At 48.8% G+C, this 21352-nt stretch overlaps 1 protein-coding gene and 1 long non-coding RNA gene across 6 annotated transcripts; one reads left to right on the top strand and one right to left on the bottom strand.

The window, feature by feature from the left end:
- The first annotated feature begins 3779 nt into the window (after positions 1 to 3779).
- LOC116543362 lies at positions 3780 to 14177 on the top strand. Its single transcript, XR_004265551.1, has 2 exons — positions 3780 to 3812; positions 14102 to 14177. It is a non-coding gene; the product is annotated as an uncharacterized LOC116543362 (long non-coding RNA).
- ZMYND15 (zinc finger MYND-type containing 15) lies at positions 14033 to 21283 on the bottom strand. 5 transcript variants are annotated; one of them, XM_032268855.1, is made up of 13 exons: positions 21210 to 21283; positions 20095 to 20713; positions 19091 to 19325; positions 18843 to 18998; positions 18417 to 18577; positions 16818 to 16970; positions 16424 to 16504; positions 16165 to 16281; positions 15993 to 16081; positions 15748 to 15900; positions 15494 to 15647; positions 15348 to 15406; positions 14033 to 14559 (listed from the first exon to the last, which is right to left on the bottom strand). In XM_032268855.1, exons 2-13 carry the CDS (start codon positions 20681 to 20683, stop codon positions 14035 to 14037), a joined length of 2472 nt encoding a protein of 823 aa, XP_032124746.1. In that variant the 5' UTR covers positions 20684 to 20713; positions 21210 to 21283; the 3' UTR covers positions 14033 to 14034. The 5 variants fall into 5 exon arrangements, with proteins under 5 accessions (XP_032124746.1, XP_032124747.1, XP_032124745.1 ...); XM_032268858.1 differs by adding an exon at positions 14904 to 15064 and having other exon boundaries at positions 14263 to 14559; positions 15802 to 15900; positions 20095 to 21216; XM_032268857.1 differs by adding an exon at positions 14904 to 15064 and having other exon boundaries at positions 14263 to 14559; positions 20095 to 21216.
- Positions 21284 to 21352: the final 69 nt, after the last annotated feature.

Below are 21352 nucleotides of genomic sequence, written 5' to 3' on the forward strand. Positions count from 1 at the left end.
GCTGCATAGGACATGATTTTGTTCTTTTGTTTGTTTGCTTTTTTGTTTTTTGGGTTTTTTTGGAGAGAAGCAAGAACATGACTTTAATTTAACATCAACAATGACACTGTTTAACAGGACAGGGGAGAGGTAGTAGAGAGAGCAGATGGTTGGGCTTCCTGTTCCTTAACCAGCCTTGATTTTAACAGCAGAGCCCCAGCAACCTAGAAGTGCCTCATCTAGCCTCTTAATGGAGTGGGAAGGGGCAGGGAATCGGAAATCAGAGGTTCAAAATATAAAGAAGGCTGATGGCAAGCCTGGGGAGAGGCCTGGAAACGAGGGAAGGGCTGAGGGCTGTGAGGAGTCCTCTAGCGCAGGACTTCGGCAGTGAACATGCCCCTGGCCCTGCGCAGGATCAAGTCCTTGGAGGCATCATACGGGTGCTCCTTGTAGGGGATCTCCAGGACAGCTGGGATGGAGTGCTGGTGGGTGTCCAGGGTGTGCCGCACCATCTCTGTGATGTACTGGTTGATGGGGATGATGCCAGTGTCATCCCAGTTTAGAAAATGCCCGGCCGGGCGCGGTGGCTCAAGCCTGTAATCCCAGCACTTTGGGAGGCCGAGGTGGGTGGATCACGAGGTCAAGAGATCGAGACCATCCTGGTCAACATGGTGAAACCCCGTCTCTACTAAAAATACAAAAAAAAAATTAGCTGGGCATGGTGGCGTGTGCCTGTAATCCCAGCTACTGAGGAGGTTGAGGCAGGAGAATTGCCTGAACCCAGGAGGCGGAGGTTGCGGTGAGCCGAGGTCGCACCATTGCACTCCAGCCTGGGTAACAAGAGCGAAACTCCGTCTCAAAAAAAAAAAAAAAAAAACAGTGTGGTATTGATTAAAGGATAGACAAATATATCAATGGAACAGAATAGAGAGGCCAGAAATAGGCCCACACAAAAATAAGTCTACTTATTTTTGACAAAGGAGAAAAGGCACTACAATGGAGAAAAGATACTCTTTTTCAACAAATAGTGCTGGAACAACTGGATATCCACATACAAAAAAAGTGAACCTAAGCATAGACCTTTCATCTTTCATTCTTTACAAAAATTAACTCAAAATGGATCATAGATGTAAATGTAAAGTGCAAAACTATAAAACTCCTAGAAGACAACATGGGAAAAAATCTAGATGAGCTTGGGTTTGGTAACGACGTTCATGATCCATGAAATAAATAACTGATAAGCTGGCAGCCAGGTGTGGTGGCTCACACCTGTAATCCAAGCACTTTGGAGGCCAAGGCAGGCGGATCACCTGAGGTCAGGAGTTCAAGACCAGCCTGACCAACATGGTGAAACCCCGTCTTTAAAAAAAAAAAAAAAATTTATAAGCTGGACTTGATTAAAATTAAAAACTTCTACTGGTCATGGTGTCTCATGCCTGTAATCCCAACACTTTGGGAGGCTTGAGCCTATAAGTTTGAGACCAGCCTTGGCAACATAGCAAGACCCTGTGTCTACAAAAAAATTTTAAAAATTAGCCAGGTGTCGGGGTGTGTGCTTCTGGTCTCAGCTACTTGGAAAGCTGAGGTGGGAGGATCACTTGAGCTCAGGAAGTTGAGGCTGCAGTGAGCTGTGATTGTACCGCTGCACTCCAGCATGGGCAACAAAGCAGACCTTGTCTCAAAAATAAATAAATTAAAAACTTCTCAGCCGGGCACTGTGGCTCATGCCTGTAATCCCAGCACTTTGGGAAGCCAAGGCAGTCGGATCATGAGGTCAGGAGATCGAGACCATCCTGGCCAACATGGTGAAGCCCTGTCTCTACTAAAAATACAAAAATTAGCTGGGCATGGTGGTGCCCCTGTTGTCCCCACTACTTGGGAAGCTGAGGCAGGAGAATCGCTTGAACACAGGAGGCAGAGGTTGCAGTGAGCTGAGATCGTGCCACTGCACTCTAGCTTGGCAAAAGAGAGAGCTCAGTCTCAAAAAAAAAAAAAAAAAAAAAAAACAACAACACAAAACTTCTCTGCAAAGACACTGACAAGAGAATGAGAAGACACAGAGTGCAAGAAAATATTTGCAAAAGAGAAATCTGCTAAAGGACTGTTATCCAAAACATAAAATAACTATTTTTCAATTTTGCTCTTGTCGCCCAGGCTGGAGTTCAATGGCGTGATCTTGGCTCACTGCAACCTCTGCCTCCTGGGTTCAAGCGATTCTCCTGCCTCAGCCTCCCAAGTAGCTGGGATTATAGTTGCTCACCATCATGCCTGGCTAATTTTCTGTATTTTTAGTAGAGACGGGATTTCACCATGTTGGTCAGGCTGATCTCCAACTCCTAACCTCAGATGATTCACCCACCCCTGCCTCCCAAAGTGCTGGGATTGTAGGTGTGAGCCACCGCACCTCGAAGGTAGTTTCTTACAAAACTAAATGCTACTAGAACCATATGATCCTACAATCAAATTCTTTGGTATTTATAACCAAATGACTTGAAAACTTATGTTTACACAAAAATCTGCACACAGGTGTTCAGAAAAACTTTATTCATATTGCTAAAACTTGGGAACAACCAAGATGTCCTTCAGTAGGTGAATGGATAAACTGGGATGATAGGTGTGAGCCACAGCACCTGGCCACAAATAACTATTTGCAGATAATGAAATATTACCCAGTGCTAAGAAGAAATGAGCTCTCAAGCCCCGAAGGGACATGAAAGAACCTTATATACATAAGTGAAAGAAGCTGATCTGAGGCCAAGTGTGGCGGCCCATGCCTGTAATCCCATCATTTTCGGAGGCTGAGGCGGGTGGATCACCTTAGGTCAGGAGTTCAAGACCAGCCTTACCAACATGGAGAGACCCCCATCTCTACTAAAAATACAAAATTAGCTGGGCGTGGTGGTGCATTCCTGTAATTCTACCTACTCGGGAGGCTGAGGCAGGAGAATCGCTTGAACCCGGGAGGCAGAGTTTGTGGAGCTGAGATCACTCCATTGCACTCAACAAGAGTGAAACTTCATCTTAAAACAACAACAACAAAAAAGAAGCTGATCTGGAAAATCTGCCTACAAGTGTGTAGCTTTCTGGAAAAAAACAACTCTGAAGACAGTAAAAAGGTCAGAGGCAGCCAGTGGTTGTCAGGGACGGGAGGGAGGAATAAACAGAGCACAGAGGATTTTAGGGCAGTGAAACTTCTCTGTATGATACTAAAAAGATACGTCATTACATATTTGTCTAAACCCATGGAACCTGCAACATCAGAGGCAACCCTTACGCAAACTATGGACTTTGGCTGATAATGATGTGTCAGTGTAAGTTCACTGATTGTAACAAATCTATCACTCTGGTGCCGGATGTTGATAGTGGGAAAGGCTGTGCATGTGTGGGGCAGGAGTATAAGAAAACCCTGTACTTTTGGCTGGGATTGGTGGCTCACGCCTGTGATCCCAGCACTTTGGGAGGCTGAGGCGGGTGGATCACCTGAGGTCAGGAGTTCAAGGCTAGCCTGGGCAACACGGTGAAACCCACCTGTACTAAAAAAAAAAAAAAAAAAAGAAAGAAAACCCTGTAATTTCTGCTCAATTTTGCTGTGAACCCAAAACTGCTTTAAAAAAATAAAGGCGGCCGGGCGCGGTGGCTCACGCCTGTAATCCCAGTACTTTGGGAGGCCGAGGCGGGTGGATCACGAGGTCAAGAGATCGAGACCATCCTGGTCAACATGGTGAAACCCCGTCTCTACTAAAAATACAAAAAATCAGCTGGGCATGGTGGCGCGTGCCTGTAATCCCAGCTACTCAGGAGGCTGAGGCAGGAGAATTGCCTGAACCCAGGAGGTGGAGGTTGCGGTGAGCCGAGATTGCGCCATTGCACTCCAGCCTGGGTAACAAGAGTGAAACTCTGTCTCAAAAAAAATAAAATAAAATAAAATAAAATAAAAATAAAGGCAAATAATAGTAATAATAAAGGCTATTCAGCCAGGGTCGGTGACGCATGCCTATAATCCCAGCTACTTGGGAGGCTGAGGCAGGAGAATCGCTTGAACCCAGGAGGTGGAGGTTGTAGTGAGCAGAGATCATGGTACTGCAGTCCAGCCTGGTGCCAGAGCAAGACCATCTCAAATAAATAAATAAATAAAGGCTATTAAGAAAAAAAATCGTCAAAAAGATAAACTTTAAAATGGAAATCAAAAGGAAATGATGTATTAAGCATAGAAACGAAGTAGTGGAGCAAAAATTTGTTAGTGAAGACATCAATTTTTTCGACACTGTTTAGTAAACTAAGAATGTGTCAGCAGCTTAGAAGAAAATCTTGAAGACAGTAGTGGAGTACTTTTAAAAGAAATTCTGCTTCTCCAATGCCCTTGACAGTACAGGGGACAATAACACAGACATTGATAGAAAGTGATTCAGAAGAGTCAGACTTTAAAGATGTTTTTAGAGTATTTTAACCATTTTATTTTTGTTTTTGTGTATGCAACAGAATTAGATTTTTTAATGGTCTGAAAGAGCTTTCAATTAGCATAAAATACAAATTTATGTGTTAAGAAAGCATTGTATCATAGTTTAGCCAGCCGCTGTGGCTCATGCCTGTAATCCTAGCACTTTGGGAGGCCGAGGTGGGTGGATCACTTGAGGTCAGGAGTTTGAGACCAGCGTGGCCAACATGAAGAAATGTCGTCTCTCCTAAAAATACAAAAATTAGCCAGGCATGGTGGCACACACCTGTAGTCCCATTTACTCAGGAGCCTGAGGCAAGAGGCTTGCTTGAACCTGGGAGGCAGAGGTTGCAATGAACTGAGATGATGCCACTGCACTCCAGCCTGGGTGACAGAGCGAGACTGTCTCAAAAAAAACCCCACAAACTTGTGTCATAGTTTAACTGGCAGCATTTTTTCTTAGTGGCACCTAAAATAATGATGTGTAACAACTGAAGGTATTTAATTCAGTTAAATGCAGTCTGAAGCACCCTCTCTGCATGTGCCTTGTTGTGGACCCAGTGGATACAGCACTAAACTTGACAGATGCGGTACCTCTTTGTAGCTTATATTATAGTTTGAGGAGACAGGCAGTACACTAGAAATTAGAGGTTATGCTAAATTGTATGAAGGAAATAGGGTGGTGTGGTAGAGAGCGACTGGGGAGGCAGCTACTCAAGATTTGCTGATCAGGGAATCAGAACGACCTTCTTACCTGGGCAGGAGGGGCTCTTACTTGGCTGTGTGCTTAGTTCAGTGCTTCTCAAACTGTAATTTCATACAGATTTCCTGAAGATCGTGTGAAAAGCAGATTCTGTGGCTCATGCCTGTAATCCCAGCACTTTGGGAGGCCGAGGTGGGCGGATCACCTGAAGTCAGGAGTTTGAGCCTAGCCTGGCCAACATGTGTAACCTGGTCTCTACTAAAAATACAAAAATTAGTGGGTGTGGTGGCCTGCACCTGTAATCCCAGGTACTCGGGAGGCAGAGGCAGCAGAATCGCTTGAACCCGGGAGGTGAAAGTTGCAGTGAGTCAAGATCTTACTACTGCACTCCAATATGGGCAACAAGAGCGAAACTCTGTATTAAAAAAAAAAAAAAAGCAGATTCTGATTTAGTAGGTCTTGGGTGGGAACAGATACTGTGCATTGCTAACAAGCCCTTAGGCAATGCTGATGCTGCTGTTCCAAGGGCCACACCCCGGGTAGCGGGACACAGAGGGCCCTGCAGATCACAGGTACTGCAATATCCCACCGCCGTTTTTGGTTTGGTGAAAAGTTTCTGAAAATTCAGTAATCGACTGCACAGTTGGGAATTGTGGAAGAGAAATGTGTGAGTTGCAGTGGATGTGAAGCGGAACGTCTGCAGGTGTGAGCGCGATGGGTTTTGTCAACTATGCGGAGCCTGAGCTCAGAGCACCTTCTGCCCACCCTGCCCTAGCCAGGCTGCGCTAACCCTTGCACTTGCAAGTAGTGACCCTGATCCAGGGAAGAGTTTGGTTGCTTTAAAGTTTGGATTGTGAGGACGGTCCCAGGGGAGCAGACTAAGGGTGTGAATCGGGGCTGGGGGTTGGGCATGTCTTGTTTTGTACATTTAAGTAGTAAGACTTATGTACACCTCTACCTGAACTGCTGTCCTGGGCCCTACAAATGTTAGCGTGGGCCAGCAGGATGTAATAATAATAATGAACATAATAATGGTTAGCCCATATGCCAGACTCTGTGCTAACTCCCATTTTATATATATATTATATATAATATATATATATAATTATGTAATATATAATATATAATCATATTATATATTATATATATTATTTTATATATACACAAACACATATATACACGTATATAATATATATTTAACTCCCATTATGTATGTATGCATATGTGTGTGTATATATATGTGTGTGTGTGTCTGTGTGTCTGTGTGTATATACATAAATATAATTTTTTTTTTTTTGAGACAGAGTCTCACTCTGTCGCCCAGGCTGGGGTCCAGTGGTGCCATCTCAGCTCACTGCAACCTCCGCCTCTTGGGTTCAAGTGATTCTCTTGCCTTAGCCTCCTGAGTACCTGATATTACAGGTGTGCACCACCACACCCAGGATATTTTCGTATTTTTAGTAGAGACAGGGTTTCACCATGTTGGTCAGGCTGGTCTCGAACTCCTGACCTCATGATCTGCCTGCTTCAGCCTCCCAAAGTGCTGGGATTACAGGTGTGAACCACCGCACCAGCTTTTTTTTTCCATAAGACAGGGTCTTGCTTTGTTGCCCAGGCCGGAGTGCAGTAGTAACATCAGAGAGCTATGATGATGCTACCGCAGCTTCAACCTCTCAGACTCCCGAGTAGCTGGGATGACAGGTCCACACCACTGTGAGAGGCTAAATTTTTTTCAAACTTTTTGTAGAGACAGTCTGCCTATGTTGCCTAGGCTGGCCTTAAACTCATGGGCTTAAGTAATTGCCTACCTCAGCCTCCCAAAGTGCTAGAATTATAGGGGTAAGCCACCATGCCCAGTCAATTTTATTTATTTATTTCAACAAAGGCCGGGCACGGTGGCATACATCTGTAATCCCAGCACTTTGGGAGGCCGAGACGGGCAGATCACTGGAGGTTGGGAGTTCAAGACCAGCTCACCAACATGGCGAAACCCTGTCTCTATTAAAAATACAAAAACTAGTTGGGCATGGTAGCACATGCCTGTAATCCTGTAATCCCAGCTACTCAGGAGGCTGAGGCAGGACAATCACTTCAACCTGGGAGGCAGAGGTTGTAGTGAACTGAGATGGCGCCATTGCACTCCAGCCTGGGTGACAGAGCAAGACTCCATCTCAAAAAATAAAAATAAAAATAAATAAAAAAGTATGGAGTGATGCTCCTCCTGCCCACTGCCAAGTGTGTCTCTTGGACCAGAAAGGAAAGAAGGGTTAAAACCATGGAAGTGAGGCCAGGTGTGGTGGCTCACACTTGTAATCCCAGCACTCTGGGAGGCTGAGGTAGGCAGATCAACTGAGGTACTGAGGTCAGGAGTTTGAGACCAGCCTGGCCAACATGATGAAACCCCATCTTCACTAAAAATACAAAATTAGCTGGGTGTGGTGGTGCATGCCTGTAATCCCAGCTACTTGGGAGGCTGAGGCAGGAAAATAGCTTGAACCTGGGAGTTGGAGGTTGCAGTGAGCTGAAATTGCTTCATTGCATTCCAGCCTGAGCAACAAGAGCAAAACTCCGCCTCAAAAAAAGCAAGCAAGCAAGCAAACAAACAAGCAAAAAAACCATGGAAGTGAAGTTTGTGATTGGAGACCCAGGAATGAGAGTGATGCTATTCCAAGGACCCATGAATTGCCACCGAAGATGTTTTGCAATGTGACCGGAGTAGGAGAGGGGGTTGAATGTTCTCTGAACAAGGCAAGGCCAGAGTTATTAGCCACTGAGAACTAAGATCAATGTGAGGACCAGATGGAGTCATTAGAAGGAAAACCATCTCATATGGTGAAGATTGTTTGAAATCAGAGTTTTCCATAAAAACCCTGCAAATATAGCCTTTTGGTATTTCTCTCTTCTTCCTTCTCATAGCCCAGACTCCTGGAGATCAGGAGACCAGAGTGCACTCACCTTCCACTATATGTCTGTGGTGAGCAGACACTGACATACCAGAAAAAAAAGGCATTTGGCTGTAATATTTGCAAGACCCGAGGAGGTACTGGGAATAGATTTTTTTCCATAGAGGGAAGGGGTGGTGTTTTATAAGAAAGAGCACTCTGTCTCAACAACTAGAAAAAATAAATAAACCAAAATCATTAGAAATACCCAGGGAAATTGTCAGAAATATAATAGTACCAGGAAAATGTAATATAATTTTCTTTGACAGACAGAGTAAGAAAAATATACAAAGGTGCTGGGCGTGGTGGCTCACGCCTGTAATCCCAGCACTTTGAGAGGCTGAAGCAGGCGGATCATGAGGTCAGGAGTTTGAGACCAAACTGGCCAGCATGGTGAAACCCAGTCTCTACTAAAAATACAAAAAGTTAGCCAGGCATGGTGGCACGCACCCGTAATCCCAGCTACTCGGGAGGTTGAGGCAGGAGAATTGCTTGAACCTGGCAGGTGGAGGTTGCAGTGAGTGGAGATCATGCCACTGCACTCCAGCCTGGGTGACAGAATGAGACTCTGTCTCAAAAAAAAAAAAGAAAAGAAAAAAGAAAAATATACAAAGGTATAAGGGAACAGAGAATCTCAATGATAAAGCTGATTAATTAATTAGCCTCTCATTCGACAAATATGTACTGAATGTTGTGTGCCAGGCCCTTTGCTGGATACCAGAAAGATATCAGCCATAAATATATCATCCGTGAACATCCTGAGCCTCCATCCTCTTGGAGCACGTATTCAAGTGATATTTATTTATAAATATCACTTGATATTTATATTTGATGTTTATAACTTTGTGTCTCATAAATGGAGAACCTAACTTTTTCAATGCCAATAAAACATTTACAAATCTTGTTCAAATATTAGGCTGTGAAGGCGATGAGAAATTCCCCAAACTTGAAGTTGTACTGGACACATACTCAGACCATAATGCAATAAACCAGAAATTTCTAAATGTTTAAGTAATAGAAACCAACCTCTTTTTTTTTTTTTTTTTTGAGACGGAGTTTCACTCATGTTACCCAGGCTGGAGTGCAATGGCGCGATCTCAGCTCACCGCAACCTCCGTCTCCTGGGTTCAGGCAATTCTCCTGCCTCAGCCTCCTGAGTAGCTGGGATTACAGGCACGCACCACCATGCCCAGCTAATTTTTTGTATTTTTAGTAGAGACGGGGTTTCACCGTGTTGACCAGGATGGTCTCGATCTCTTGACCTCGTGATCCACCCGCCTCGGCCTCCCAAAGTGCTGGGATTACAGGCTTGAGCCACCGTGCCCGGCGGAAACCAACCTCTTAAAGAATCCCAAAACAGTCCTAAATAATTCTTTGATCAATGAGAAAATTCAAATTGCAAATACAGATTTTTATAATGATAATATAATGAGGCTAGGCTTGGTGACTGATGCCTGTAATCCCAGAATTTTTGGTAAGCCAAGAGAGGAGGATTTCTTGAGGCCAGGAGTTCAAGACAAGCCTGAGCAACATAGTGAGATCCCCATCTCTACAAAAAAAAAAATTAGTATTATTATTATTTTGAGAAAATCTTGCTCTGTTGCCTGGCTGCAGTGCAGTGGCACCATCTCAGCTCACTGCAATCTCTGCCTCCCGGGTTCAAGTGACTCCCCTGCCTCAACCTCCCAAATAGCTGTAATTACAGGTGCGTGCCACCATGTCCTGCTAATTTTTTGTATTTTAGTAGAGAGGGGTTTCACCATATTGGCCAGGATGATCTCAACCCCTTGACCTCGTGATCTACCCCTCAGCCCCCCAAAGTGCTGGTTTTACAGGCGTGAGCCATCGCGCCTGACCAAAAAAAATTTTTTTTAATTAGCCTGGCATGGTGACATGCACCGGTAGTCCCAGCTACTCAAGAGGCTAAGGCAGGTGTATTGCTAGAATCCAGGAGGCTGAGGCTGCAGTGAGCTAAGGTCACACTATGGGGCATAAATAACAATAGTTTATTAAGAGTGTTTTGTTGTTGTTGTTGTTTAAGAGACAGCATCTTGCTATGTTGCCCAGACTGGTCTTGAACTCCTGGCCTCAAGCAATCCTCCTGCCATGATGGCCTCCCAACATGCTAGGCTTATGGGCATGAGCCACTGCGCCCAGCCATATTATTATTTTATAATGAAATAAGCTTGGTGTTAGGGGCTTCTCATACTTTGTTTTATATAATCCTCACAATCACCCTAGGGTAGCACCCTGTTGCTAAGTAGGCACTCAGTAAACATTTATTGAATGAGAGGATGTGGCTCAGAGTTAAAAGTAACTTGCCTGGCTGGGTGCGGTGACTCGCACCTGTAATCCCAGCATTTTGGGAGGTGGAGATGGGGAGGAAGGATCCCTTGAGCTCAAGACCAGCCTGGGCAACATAGGGAGACCCCCGTCTCTGTGTGTGTTTTTTTTTTTTTTTTTTTTTTTGAGACGGAGTTTTTCTCTTGTTGCCCAGGCTGGAGTGCAATGGCATAATCTTGGCTCACCTAAACCTCCACCTCCTAGGTTCAAGCGATTCTTCTGCCTTGGTCTCCTGAGTAGCTGGAATTACAGGCACGTGCCATGCCTGGCTAATTTTGTATTTTTAGTAGAGATGGGGTTTCTCCATGTTGGTCAGGCTGGTCTCAAACTCATGACTTCAGGTGATCTACCTGCCTCAGCCTCCCAAAGTGCTGGGATTACAGGCATGAGTCACTGCACCCGGCCTGTGATACATATTTTGATCCATTCCATTTCATTAAAAAAAAGAATGCTGCTTGAGGCTCGCTAAATTGACTTCATGATCAGCACAAAATTTCATAAAGCTGCATTTTGGAAATCTTGTCCTCGACTAGGTGTTGGCAGGCTTCCTGCAAAGGGTCTGTTCATAAATATTTGAGACTCTGCAGCTCACAGTGTTTCTGCTGCAAGTGCAGCACTCAAACCATGCCATGTGCATCCTGAAAGTAACCACAGGCAATACATAAAGAAATGGTGTGGCTTTGCTTCAATATAAATTTAGAGACACTGTAATTTGAATTTTGAATAATTTTCTCGTGAACTCTTCTTCTTTTAGTAGTTTACAAGCCATGCAAAAACAAAAGGTGGGATTGATTTGGCTGGAAGCCATAGTTTACTGCTCCTTGCCCTAAACTGTAAGCTTTATGGAGGCAGAGACCACTTTCTGTCTTTTTTCCCCATTGCATCGCTAAGGTTTGACACAAAGCATTGTATGCATTCAATCAATAGTTGATAAATGAATTATTAAAGAGCAATTTGTATATTAAGCACTTTTATTACAAAATTACTATGTGTTCATGGAGGAAAAATAAGCAGTGCAGCTGAACAAAATGAATAAACAAATCCTTAGTAATCCCACCACTGGGAGATAACCACATCCTTTCCTAGTGTTATGCAATAGATGTCAGGAATTATGAAAATCTTATTTTTTGGCCATGGGAGACGTGAAAAGTTCTGTTTCTCCTTAATCCACCGGAGACCCACGCTTCCCCTTTCTGGCTGTAGGGGATGAAGCTGAGAGAAAAAATGAGGAGGGAAGGTGGAAAGTATGGGGGGAAAGCAATCTGATAAGCAGCTAATGAGCTCCTATAGTATGCTGCCATATGCCCGGCCAGGCTAGACCCTGGGGGATAGAGGTGGCACCCATCCCTTCTGGGTTGACGGTTGAAAGGGTAGACAAGAAATTACAAGTGTGATAATCGTGACCAAAGGGGATATGCAAGGTGCTATGAGGGCTTAATGTGGGGAGGGGTGTCAAACCTCATCTGGGTGTCAGGAAATGCTTCCTTTCCTAAGGAAGTGACATTTAGGCTGACACCTAGGCTGAGAAAGAATTAGTTGATGGAGGCACAAAATCCATCAACTAATTCTTTCTCAGCCTAGGTGTCAGCCTAAATGTCACTTTAGTTGTGATAATTGGAGATATGTTTAAGAGTGAAAGGTTTAAATGTCCATAATTTATTTTAAGATGGCTCTGCAAAATAGAAAAAGAGAAAAAGCAAACTATTAACAATTGTTGAACCTAGGTAGATGTGATTGTGCATGGTACCATTCATTTTCTCTATTTGAAAATTTGTATAATAAAAAGCAAAAAAAAAAAAAAAAAAAAAAAGAATTAGTTGAACAAGAACATGGGAAGTTCCGGCCAGGCACAGTGACTGATGCCCGTAATCCCAGCACTTTGGGAAGCCGAGATGGGTGGATCAACTGAGGTCAGGAGTTCAAGACCAGCCTGGCCAACATGGTGAAACCCTGTCTCTACTAAAAATACAAAATTAGCTGGGCACCGTGGCCGGTGCCTGTAATCCCAACTATTTGGGAGGCTGAGGCAGGAGAATCAGTTGAACCTGGGAGACGGAGGTTGCAGTGAGCGGAGATTGTGCACTGCATTCCAGCCTGGATGACAGAGTAAGACTATGCCTCGGAAAAAAAAGAAAGAAAGAAAAAAAAAAAAACATGGGAAGTTCCACAGTGAGAGAGTGGAACTTTCTTTAGAAACGTCTGGCTGGAGAGTCGACAGGGAAGGAAATGGCATGAGATCAGCCTGCAGAGGTTGGCAGGGACCCATTAGCAGAGCCTTGCCATCTAGACCTAACTGCCCGTTGAACAGAAACTGAAGAAGATAAATGAATACATTAAAAGCATCCTGAGGAAGTAATCAGCCAGCTCCAGAGTGAGGAACATTCTATGGGACAAATGATTCCGTGTCTTGTTAAATCAATGTCATGAAATAAGTAAAAGGCAGGGAGATGTGTTATAAAATGAAAGAGACTTAAGTGTAATATCAGCAGGACTTAATTGTTCACCCTAATCTCTTGGTTAAGGTCGTAACTGCCAGGTTTCTCCTCTGTCTTTCCCTTTCTATACGGTCAGCCCACACTCAAGGGACTGTAAGAGCTAAGGGAAGTCACTGCAGGGACTGAAACAAAGGAGAAATGAGGTCAGATGTCTTTTTTTTTTGGACAGTCTCACTGTCGTCCAGGCTGGAGTGCAATGGCATGATCTCAGCTCACTGCAATCTCCGCCTCCTGGGTTCAAATGATTCTCCTGCTTCAGCCACCTGACTAGCTGGGATTACCAGCACACACCACCACACCTGGTCAATTTTTGTATTTTAGTAGACATAGGGTTTCACCATGTTGATCAGGCTGGTCTCAATCTCCTGACCTTGTGATCCACCTGCCTTGGCCTCTCAAAGTGCTGGGATTACAGGCGTGAGCCACCTCGCCCAGCCCTCAGACGTCTTTTTTTTTTTTTGAGGCAGAGTTTCACTCTTGTTGCCCAGGCTGGAGTGCAATGGTTCGATCTCGGCTCACTGTAACCTCCACCTCCCAGTTCAAATGATTCTCCTGCCTCAGCCTCCCAAGAAGCTGGGATTACAGGCATGTGCCACCTCACCCAGCCCTCAGATGTCTTTTTTAGGAGGAATACTCTGGCTGCAATGTGGCGATGAGATATGGTGGCGTTTGCAGAGGGAATGGACATACCTTGAGTGATTTCAGGAGAACAGCTCAGCAGGAGTTATTATTAAATATGAGGTGGTGGGAAAAGGTGGAGTTGGGTAGCTGAGGTCTTTCACTCAATCCAAATCAAGGGCCTGTGTGCTCCCAGGAGGTTGCTTCACCCGCCCCCAGGAAGAAGCCACTTTCTGCTGCCCGGTCTTTCCTTGCCTTGGGGCGGGTCCCTGAGGGTTACTGGGGCTGGAAAGCCATCAGCCAACACAAATTAGGAGAGCCTTGGGATTACCAAGGAGGGTCAAAATCCTCGACTTGAGTTAAAGAGGAGATAGCCGTCGGGGGGGACTGAATGGGGCTGGAGGAATGTAGTCATCCCTAACTTTTTCTTTTCCGAAGCGGGCAGATCACCTGAGGTCAGGAGTTCGAGGCCAGCCTGGCCAACATGGTGAAACCCCGTCTGTACTAAAAGTACAAAAATTAGCTGGGTGTGGTGGCGGGAGCCTGTAATCCCAGCTCGGGAGGCTCAGGCCGCAGAACTGGAGAGGCGGCGGTTGCGGTAAACCGAGATTGCGTCACTGCACTCCAGCCTGAGCAACAAAAGCAAAACTCTGTCTCAAAAATATATATATATATATATATTTCTTTTCCTTCCGGGTTTAATAACCCAATTATGAGCATGTAATCAAAAGGTAAATGACTCAGTGGTTTCAAACAAGTAATTTTATTTACTTTTTCGTGTTTTACCAATCTGTCCTCCCCCTCGGCCCTGAGTGTTTTCACGTTTTCCTTTCGGAGCGTGTTTGGGGGGGGGACGACTACAGCCGCCGCACTTATCTCCGCCGGCGGGCCCCCCGCCCGGGTTTCTTTTCTCCTCGGCGCCTTCGGGTGCGGGCGGGAGGAACGGAGGGAGTTGGGGACCGGGGTGCGGGGCCGGGAGCCGGGCGGGCCCCGCTCCCTTGCGCAGGCTTGTAAACCAGGTGGAAGATGAAGGCGTTGCAGTACCTGCGGGCCGCGGGGCGCGGTCAGGGACCAGCGGGCGGAGCTCCAAGGGGCGGGGCTTGCCCCTCCGAGTTCCAGGGCGTGGGGCTAGACTCAGAGTTGGCTTTGTTAGAGGGTCGCAGGGTCTTTTGTGGACTGGGGAGATTCTGCGACCTAGATCTAAAGAGGGGTGTGCTGGGGATTGTCGAGACCTCCCATGGGGGTGACCAGTAGTGGGAGCAGAGAAGGCAGGTTGCTGGGTTGGGGGCAAGAGGGTCCCAAGACGGTGGGGACTAGGGCAGAGGTGGGTCTTTCAGAGAGTAAGAGAAGCGAAGGGTCAGGAAGGAGATAGGGTCGCAGGCCCTTACCAGGGCATGCAGTTGTCGGCCGCTCTGAGGCGAAAGGGGGAGCGGAAGGGGTTGAGCTGGGGACGGCTAGTGCCCCCTCCAGTGGCCACCGCCATGGTCTGGCCGTCCATCACGCAGCCATACTCGCTGCTCTCGGTGAAGAAGGCTGGCACTCGGAGGGACTGGGTGGGGCAAGACTCGCTCTGAGAGCCCCCTCTACAGATCCATCCCAGCAGCCAGGATAACAGACAGGGCTGAAAGCCGAGGCCCCGGGACAGATCTGGCGGGAGGGGGGCAGGAGGAGGCCCGAGACAGACACAGAGAGGGGCAGAGGGACCCGTGGGCATTCCCCAGGTCTGTGGAGCAGGTGATGGTGCAGAGGAGAGCCCGGAGACTTTCAGAAAAGGAGATGGGGTGGGGTCAGGCAGGAGGGGAGAGAAGTTCCCGTTTGTCCCCATTGCTCACCTGCAGGCGGGGCAGAGAGCTCAGCCATGTATCCTTGAGACCAAACCCAGAGTTAAATCCTGCAGAGAGGTTGGAGACGCTGGCTCCCATGGTCGGCTTCTCTCCCGCCTTCCGCATGTGCCTACCCCTGAGCCCCAGGCTCTTACCAATAACCAGGTCGGGCTTGGGCCCCTGGAGCAGGTGGTAGGACCTTGCTGACACCTTGATCTGCAGGTCCCTGCGGCTACCCTTCTCCTTAGTGCCAGAGCTGGGCCGTGCTGATACGCCAGAACCATTCCGGACAGACACCTCGGGGCCGTCCTGAGGGGCCACGAGAGGGATGGAAAAGCCACAGGAAGTCAGGGAACTGGAGGATGCACCAGCAAGATGGGGAGTCGAGGGCAGAAGGGCAGGGCCCAACCAGGGGGTCACTGGAGGGGTCATGGCTAAAGAGCAGAGCCCCCTCAGCCCTCACCCTCTGCAAGGTAAAATGCTGCTGGTCGCTTTCGGGGGACAGGCCATCACCTACAAACTGCAGCTCCAGGGCCACATGAGGGAGCAGGACCAAGAGCTCCTGGAGGACAGAAAGAAGGACAGATCTGGGTTCTACCCAGTATCCACCCCCACACCACAATGCCCAACCTTCAGTGCTGGGGGGGGACTTACCCAAAAAACCATGACAAGGTCAAACTCCTTCCCGGCCTCCACCACGTGGATCTTCAGTGACTGTTTGTTCTGGATGTTGAGCTCAGGGACTGGGTGAGAAACCAGCTCTTTAAGGATGTGGTCCACTCTCACTCCCCCATCTCGCCCACACCCCCCACTCAGCTCTCCTTACAGTACTGGGGCACCAGGTGGGTGATGACGTAGTACACAGTCAGCGGGTAGGTGAGAAGCACAGCCATGGGGGAGTCCAAGCTGAGGCCCCGCCATGTGTAGTAATCCTGCCATGAGCCTGGGAGGAGGGGGTTACTAGAGGACCTGGCCCTGGACTCCACCCCCTCTAGTCTAATAGCCTGCTTCTTCACAGTCACTCAGGCTCTGGTTCTCCAGTCCCTGTCCCCACCCATAGCTCCCACAGGGCCCCTCCACCTCACCAAAAAGACCCCGCGGTGGGTCTGGGGGCACAGGAGGCATTAGGGCAGGCCCATCCCCCTGGAGAAGCTGGTAGGGATCTCCTGAGAGGACAAAAGAAAGAAGAGCCTGGGGTCAGGGAGACTCCTCCCACCTGACCCATCCTTCCAAAGGAGGTGTATTCCCTGAGAAAGCTGCAGTAAGTGGAATGGGGGTTTGTGTAGGCACGGGGCTTCTGGGTGGAGTTGGTAGGGGTGACTCCATGGAGGGCTGGGGAAAGGCCTGAAATGGCCCTGGTGCTGTTGGTAGGGGGTCAGTGTGTATGTGGAGGGATTATCTGGGAGGGACCCAGATAACTTCTTCCTAGTCCTTCCCTCTAGGCCGAGGGGCCCATGCCTGAAGAGAGACCCCACGCACCACCGAGAAGAAGGCTAAGGGATGGTGTGTTGCCTCGGGGATGCCCAGAGGAGCCGGGCCCTGGAATCAGCATGCTGAGCTGGGTCCAGTAGCCACGAGTGAGGCCTCGAGAGGCCAGGAAGGCCTCCTTGTTGAAGGTTTCACTGGTCACCTCTGGAGAAGGAGAAGGGGATGAATTGAGGCGGGGGGCTAGCGCCCACTTTTCTTTTTCTTTTTTTTCTTTGAGACAGAGTCTTGCTCTGTTACCCAGGCTAGAGTACAGTGGCATGATCATGGATCACTGCAGCCTCGACCTCTTAGGCTCAAAGGATTCTCCCACCTCAGCCTCCCAAGAATTGTGACTACAAGCCTGTGTACCATGCCTAGCTAATTTTTTCTATTTTTTGTAGAGACAGAGTCTATGTTGCTCAGACTGGTCTCAAACTCCTGGGCTCAAGTTAGTTTCCCAACGTGCTGAGATTACAGGTGTGAACCATTGCCTGGCCTAGAACCCCAGACTAACTCTCCTCAGCCTCCTCTAAGGACTCTGGATCTAAGTCTGGTTCCAGTCAGGCAGGGAACTACCATTTCTGAGGGTCTCCAGTGTACCAGGCACGAAGCCCACGTAATCCTTGTGACAATTCCATGGGCCTTTACATTTGTTAGCATCCCTCTTTTGCAGATGAGGAGATGGAGGCTCCAAGAAGTAAAGTGGTTTTTGTTTTTTTATTTGAGATGGAGTCTCACTCTGTCACCCAGACTGGAGTGCAGTGGCATGATCTCAGCTCACAGCAACCTCAGCCTCCCAGGTACAAGTGATTCTTCTGCCTCCACCTCCCGAGTAGCTGGGACTACAGGTGTATACCACCATGCCTGGCTAATTTTTGTATTTTTAGTAGAGACAGGGTTTCACCATATTGGCCAGGCTGGTCTTGAACTCCTGACCTTGTGATCCGTTTGTCTCAGCCTTCCAAAGTGCTGGGATTACAGGCGTGAGCCACCATAACAAAACAAATCACTGTAAAGTGATTTAAGGTCACACTGCCAGTTAGTGGTGGAGCTAGGAAGCAAGTAAGTATTTGAATCCCTATTCCCCAATCCCTGCACTCTCTTGGTGACCTAGACATTCAGTCCTTGGCTTCAGAGACCCTGTCTCCAGCCTCAAACATCCAGCCCCTGCCTTTATTCCAGGGATCTAGGCTCTAGCCCCAGACAGTCAGCCTTCAACTCCAGGACCCTGTTTCCAGACATCTAATTCCTTTTTTTATTTTCCCAAGATGGAGTCTTGCTCTGTCTCCCAGGCCAGGGTGTAGTGGCACAATCTCAGCTTACTGCAACCTCCGCCTCCCGGGTTCAAGCAATTCTCCTGTCTCAGCCTCCTGAGTTGCTGGGATTACAGGCATGCCCCACACCTGGCTAATTTTGTATTTTTAGTAGAGATGGCATTTCACCATGTTGGCCAGGCTGGTCTCAAATTTCTGACGTCCTGATCCACCCGCCTTGGCCTCCCAAAGTGCTGGGATTACAGATGTGAGCCACTGCGCCTGGCCAGACATCTAATTCCCAGTCTCAAAGACACGATCCCAGTTTTCCCCAACCATTCTGACCTCCTTATGGTACCTGTGGTGTAGGTAAAAGGCAGGGCTGCCAGTTCTCCTGCCCGCTCCACGAAGGCTGCAAGCTTTGGGCACCAAAATCGGTGGCTCACATCATCTGGGCACCGCCGCCAGTCAGCCTGGAGACAAGCCTCTCCACAATACAAGACAGCACTACACTGGGGGCTGGGGACACAGTGGGTGGTGGGCACCCAGTGTTAGCCTCTGTAGGTCCTGTCTGCTGTCCATCTGCCCAGCAGCTACCCCTGTGTCACTCCGTCTGTTTGTCTTACACCCTCTAACCGTCTGTAACAGCCCATATTGTTTCCTCTTCATCTTTTCATGTCCCTGCCCCTCCTTCTGTCTGTCTGCTAGGCACCCCCCACCAGCCTGCTTTCTATTTGCCTGACTGTTGGGGTCTTCCTCTGCCCCCAGCTTTGGGGCTGCTCACCAGGGTGTCAGCTTCACTTCAAAGCTGTGCCTGTGACAAACGTGGCAGGTTCGAGCACGAAGGGAAGCAAAGGTGAAGCCTGGTCGGGGACCCCATGTCCGCATTGGGGTCTTGGCTAACTTCACACCTAGCCTTGGGACCAAGCTCTCCAGCTCTCTAAATAGGGGTGGAGATGGCAGCAGACTGGAGCGGTGCTTGGGAATCCAGGGCCCCAGCCCTCCCCAGCCTCAGATATCAGATTTCTGTACCGATGCAGCCGGGCATCTCCCACAGTAAGCTGTCGGGGCTTTCGGGGGTCCCCGGAGCCCATGGGACAGGCCATGCTGTGACAGAGGAGCACATAGGCCCGAGGAGCCAGGTTCTCAGTCCCTGAGCCCCAGCTTCCAGTCCCCTGGGCTCCATCCACCAGCAGATCAATGCCCAAGATGGTGCCATGCTCATCCGTCACCAGTAAGAGACAGGAAAGGTGCAGGGGGGCAGCCTCTGGGGAAAGAGGGAAAAGTTGGAGTGGTAGGGGGCAGCAAGAGACAAATATGGTCAGAGTCAGGAGTACTGAACTCAAATACCTACAGGGGCTAGGCAAGTAACCTCACTGAGCAAAGGCCACTGGGGAGAGAGGGCATGCTCCTTCTTTTCCTTTTTTTGAGAGGAAGTTTCACTCTTGTTGCCCAGGCTGAAGTGCAATGGCAGGATCTTGGCTCACTGCAACCTCTGCCTCCTGGGTTCAAGCGATTCTCCTGCCTCAGCCTCCTGAGTAGCTGGGATTACAGGCATGTGCCACCACACCCAGCTAATTTTATATTTTTAGTAGAGATGGAGTTTCTCCCTGTTGGTCAGGCTGGGCTCGAACTCCTCACCTCAGGTGATTCACCTGCCTCAGCTTCCCAAAGTGCTAAGATTACAGGCATGAGCCACCATGCCCAGCCAAGGGCATGCTCCTTCTAAAGGGAACAGCTGCTATACAGGACCAGAATGCACTGCTGTGCAGAAATGTGGGCCCACTGCCAGAGCTTGAGATTTTTCTTGGGAATGTGTAAATCCAGACTTCTGGATACATTTTTTCTTGCAATGTTTAAACATTAAATTTAAAAAACCCAAAAAACAAACAAACAAAAAACACTGTGGGTTAGTAAAAAACGTTTTCAGGCCAGATTGGCCTGAGGGCCAGCACTCAGAGCTAGTGGCAGGGGAGGGCTTCCGAAGGAAGGATGGCTGGGCAAGGGGTAGGGCTGGGCCAGCCCTCGGTTCTTACCACTCCTCCGTCCCTTCCTCTTCTGGGGTCTTGTTTTGTCCTCCACCCTGTTCTCTCGGCAGCCATCCTCACCACCTCCTGCCTCCTGCTCAGCCTCCTCTGACTCTCCTGGAGGGTTTACTTCCTGGGGGGACTCCCTGCTAGTAGGGGCTAGCTCCCGATCCTCCTCTGGTTCCACCTTCTCTGTGCCTGCACCCCCCTCCTCTCTCTTCTTTTCTTCTTCATCTTCCTCCTCTTCCTCCTCCCCTTCCTCCCCATCCTCTAGGCTGACAAAGCTGATGTAGGGGCTCAGGTCTCGAAGGTGGAGTGGAGGGTCGTCTCCCAGGAGTCGGGCAGCCCCCAGGCCTGGTCCAGGGCCTGGCTCTGCCCCTTGCCCCAGGCTGATGCCCACACTACGGTTGGGCAAGACATGGAGCGCCCAAAGGGCAGGGTCCTGGGGCAGCCTTCTGATCTGGGCCTCCAGCTGTCGCCAGCGGCCCTCCAGGCTGGTCCCTACTGCCCCACGCTCTGCCACAAACTTTCGGAACCAGCCAAACAGAAGGGCAGCGAAATCAAGGAACTCATCCCGGTATCCAGACACAAACTCCATGTCTTCAGGGACACAGGGCCCCGGCCCAGACTAAGCAAAGGAAGGGATATATCGTGAGGGACAGAGTAGGAATGAGAGAGTTTGGGGCTGGGTCACAAATTGGAGGAGAGGGTAGGTAAGAGTCACTTAGGGTTCGATCTGTGGATAGGCTAGGAGCTGAGAAGAGGGTTTTCAGGGCTGAGGATGGGAGTTCAGGGAGAAAAATGGGGGCAGGACTTGAAACTGGGTGACTACGGTTGGAGAAGACTACTCAGGGATGAGATGGTATTTGGGGCTTAAAATTGGAGAATTCAGACCCTCAAAAGTAGAGTTTAAATGAAGGCTAGAGACGAGAGAGGGCTAATTCTATCGGGACGGGTCTGGCGAGGAGGGAAGCATTTTGGATGCGTCTGTGGGGCATGGGAGTGGGAGAGGGTTTGTCCTGGGCTCGGATCGGTGTGGCGGGGAGACCCGGTAGGCGTAGCCCCTCCCGGCCGCCCCACTCCTCCGGTACCTGCAGCCGCTGCCACTTTTCAAAGGTAAATACCGCGGGGTGGAGGGTGCGCGGGTTCGGTCGTGACGTCAGGGCTGCCCGAGGCCCGGCCGGCTCAGCGGGCGGTCACGCCCCCCCCGCCCCAGCACTGGGCTTGGTGCGTCCGCGTGTGGCGGCCCCGAAGGGGCGCGCGGCTG

This window comes from Sapajus apella, unplaced genomic scaffold, assembly GCF_009761245.1.
Source record: "Sapajus apella isolate SASKATOON/1434 unplaced genomic scaffold, GSC_monkey_1.0 scaffold186, whole genome shotgun sequence".
Lineage (NCBI taxonomy): Eukaryota > Metazoa > Chordata > Mammalia > Primates > Cebidae > Sapajus > Sapajus apella.

Excerpts from the sequence above, each read along its gene's own strand:
- ZMYND15 (XM_032268855.1), bottom strand. The coding sequence starts at position 20,683 with ATGGAGTTTGTGTCTGGATACCGGGATGAGTTCCTTGATTTCGCTGCC. Across the intron at positions 16,505-16,817 it reads CCTTAGCCTTCTTCTCGGTG|GAGATCCCTACCAGCTTCTC; the intron begins GTGCGTGGGGTC and ends TTGTCCTCTCAG. Across the intron at positions 15,407-15,493 it reads CAAGCCCGACCTGGTTATTG|GATTTAACTCTGGGTTTGGT; the intron begins GTAAGAGCCTGG and ends ACCTCTCTGCAG.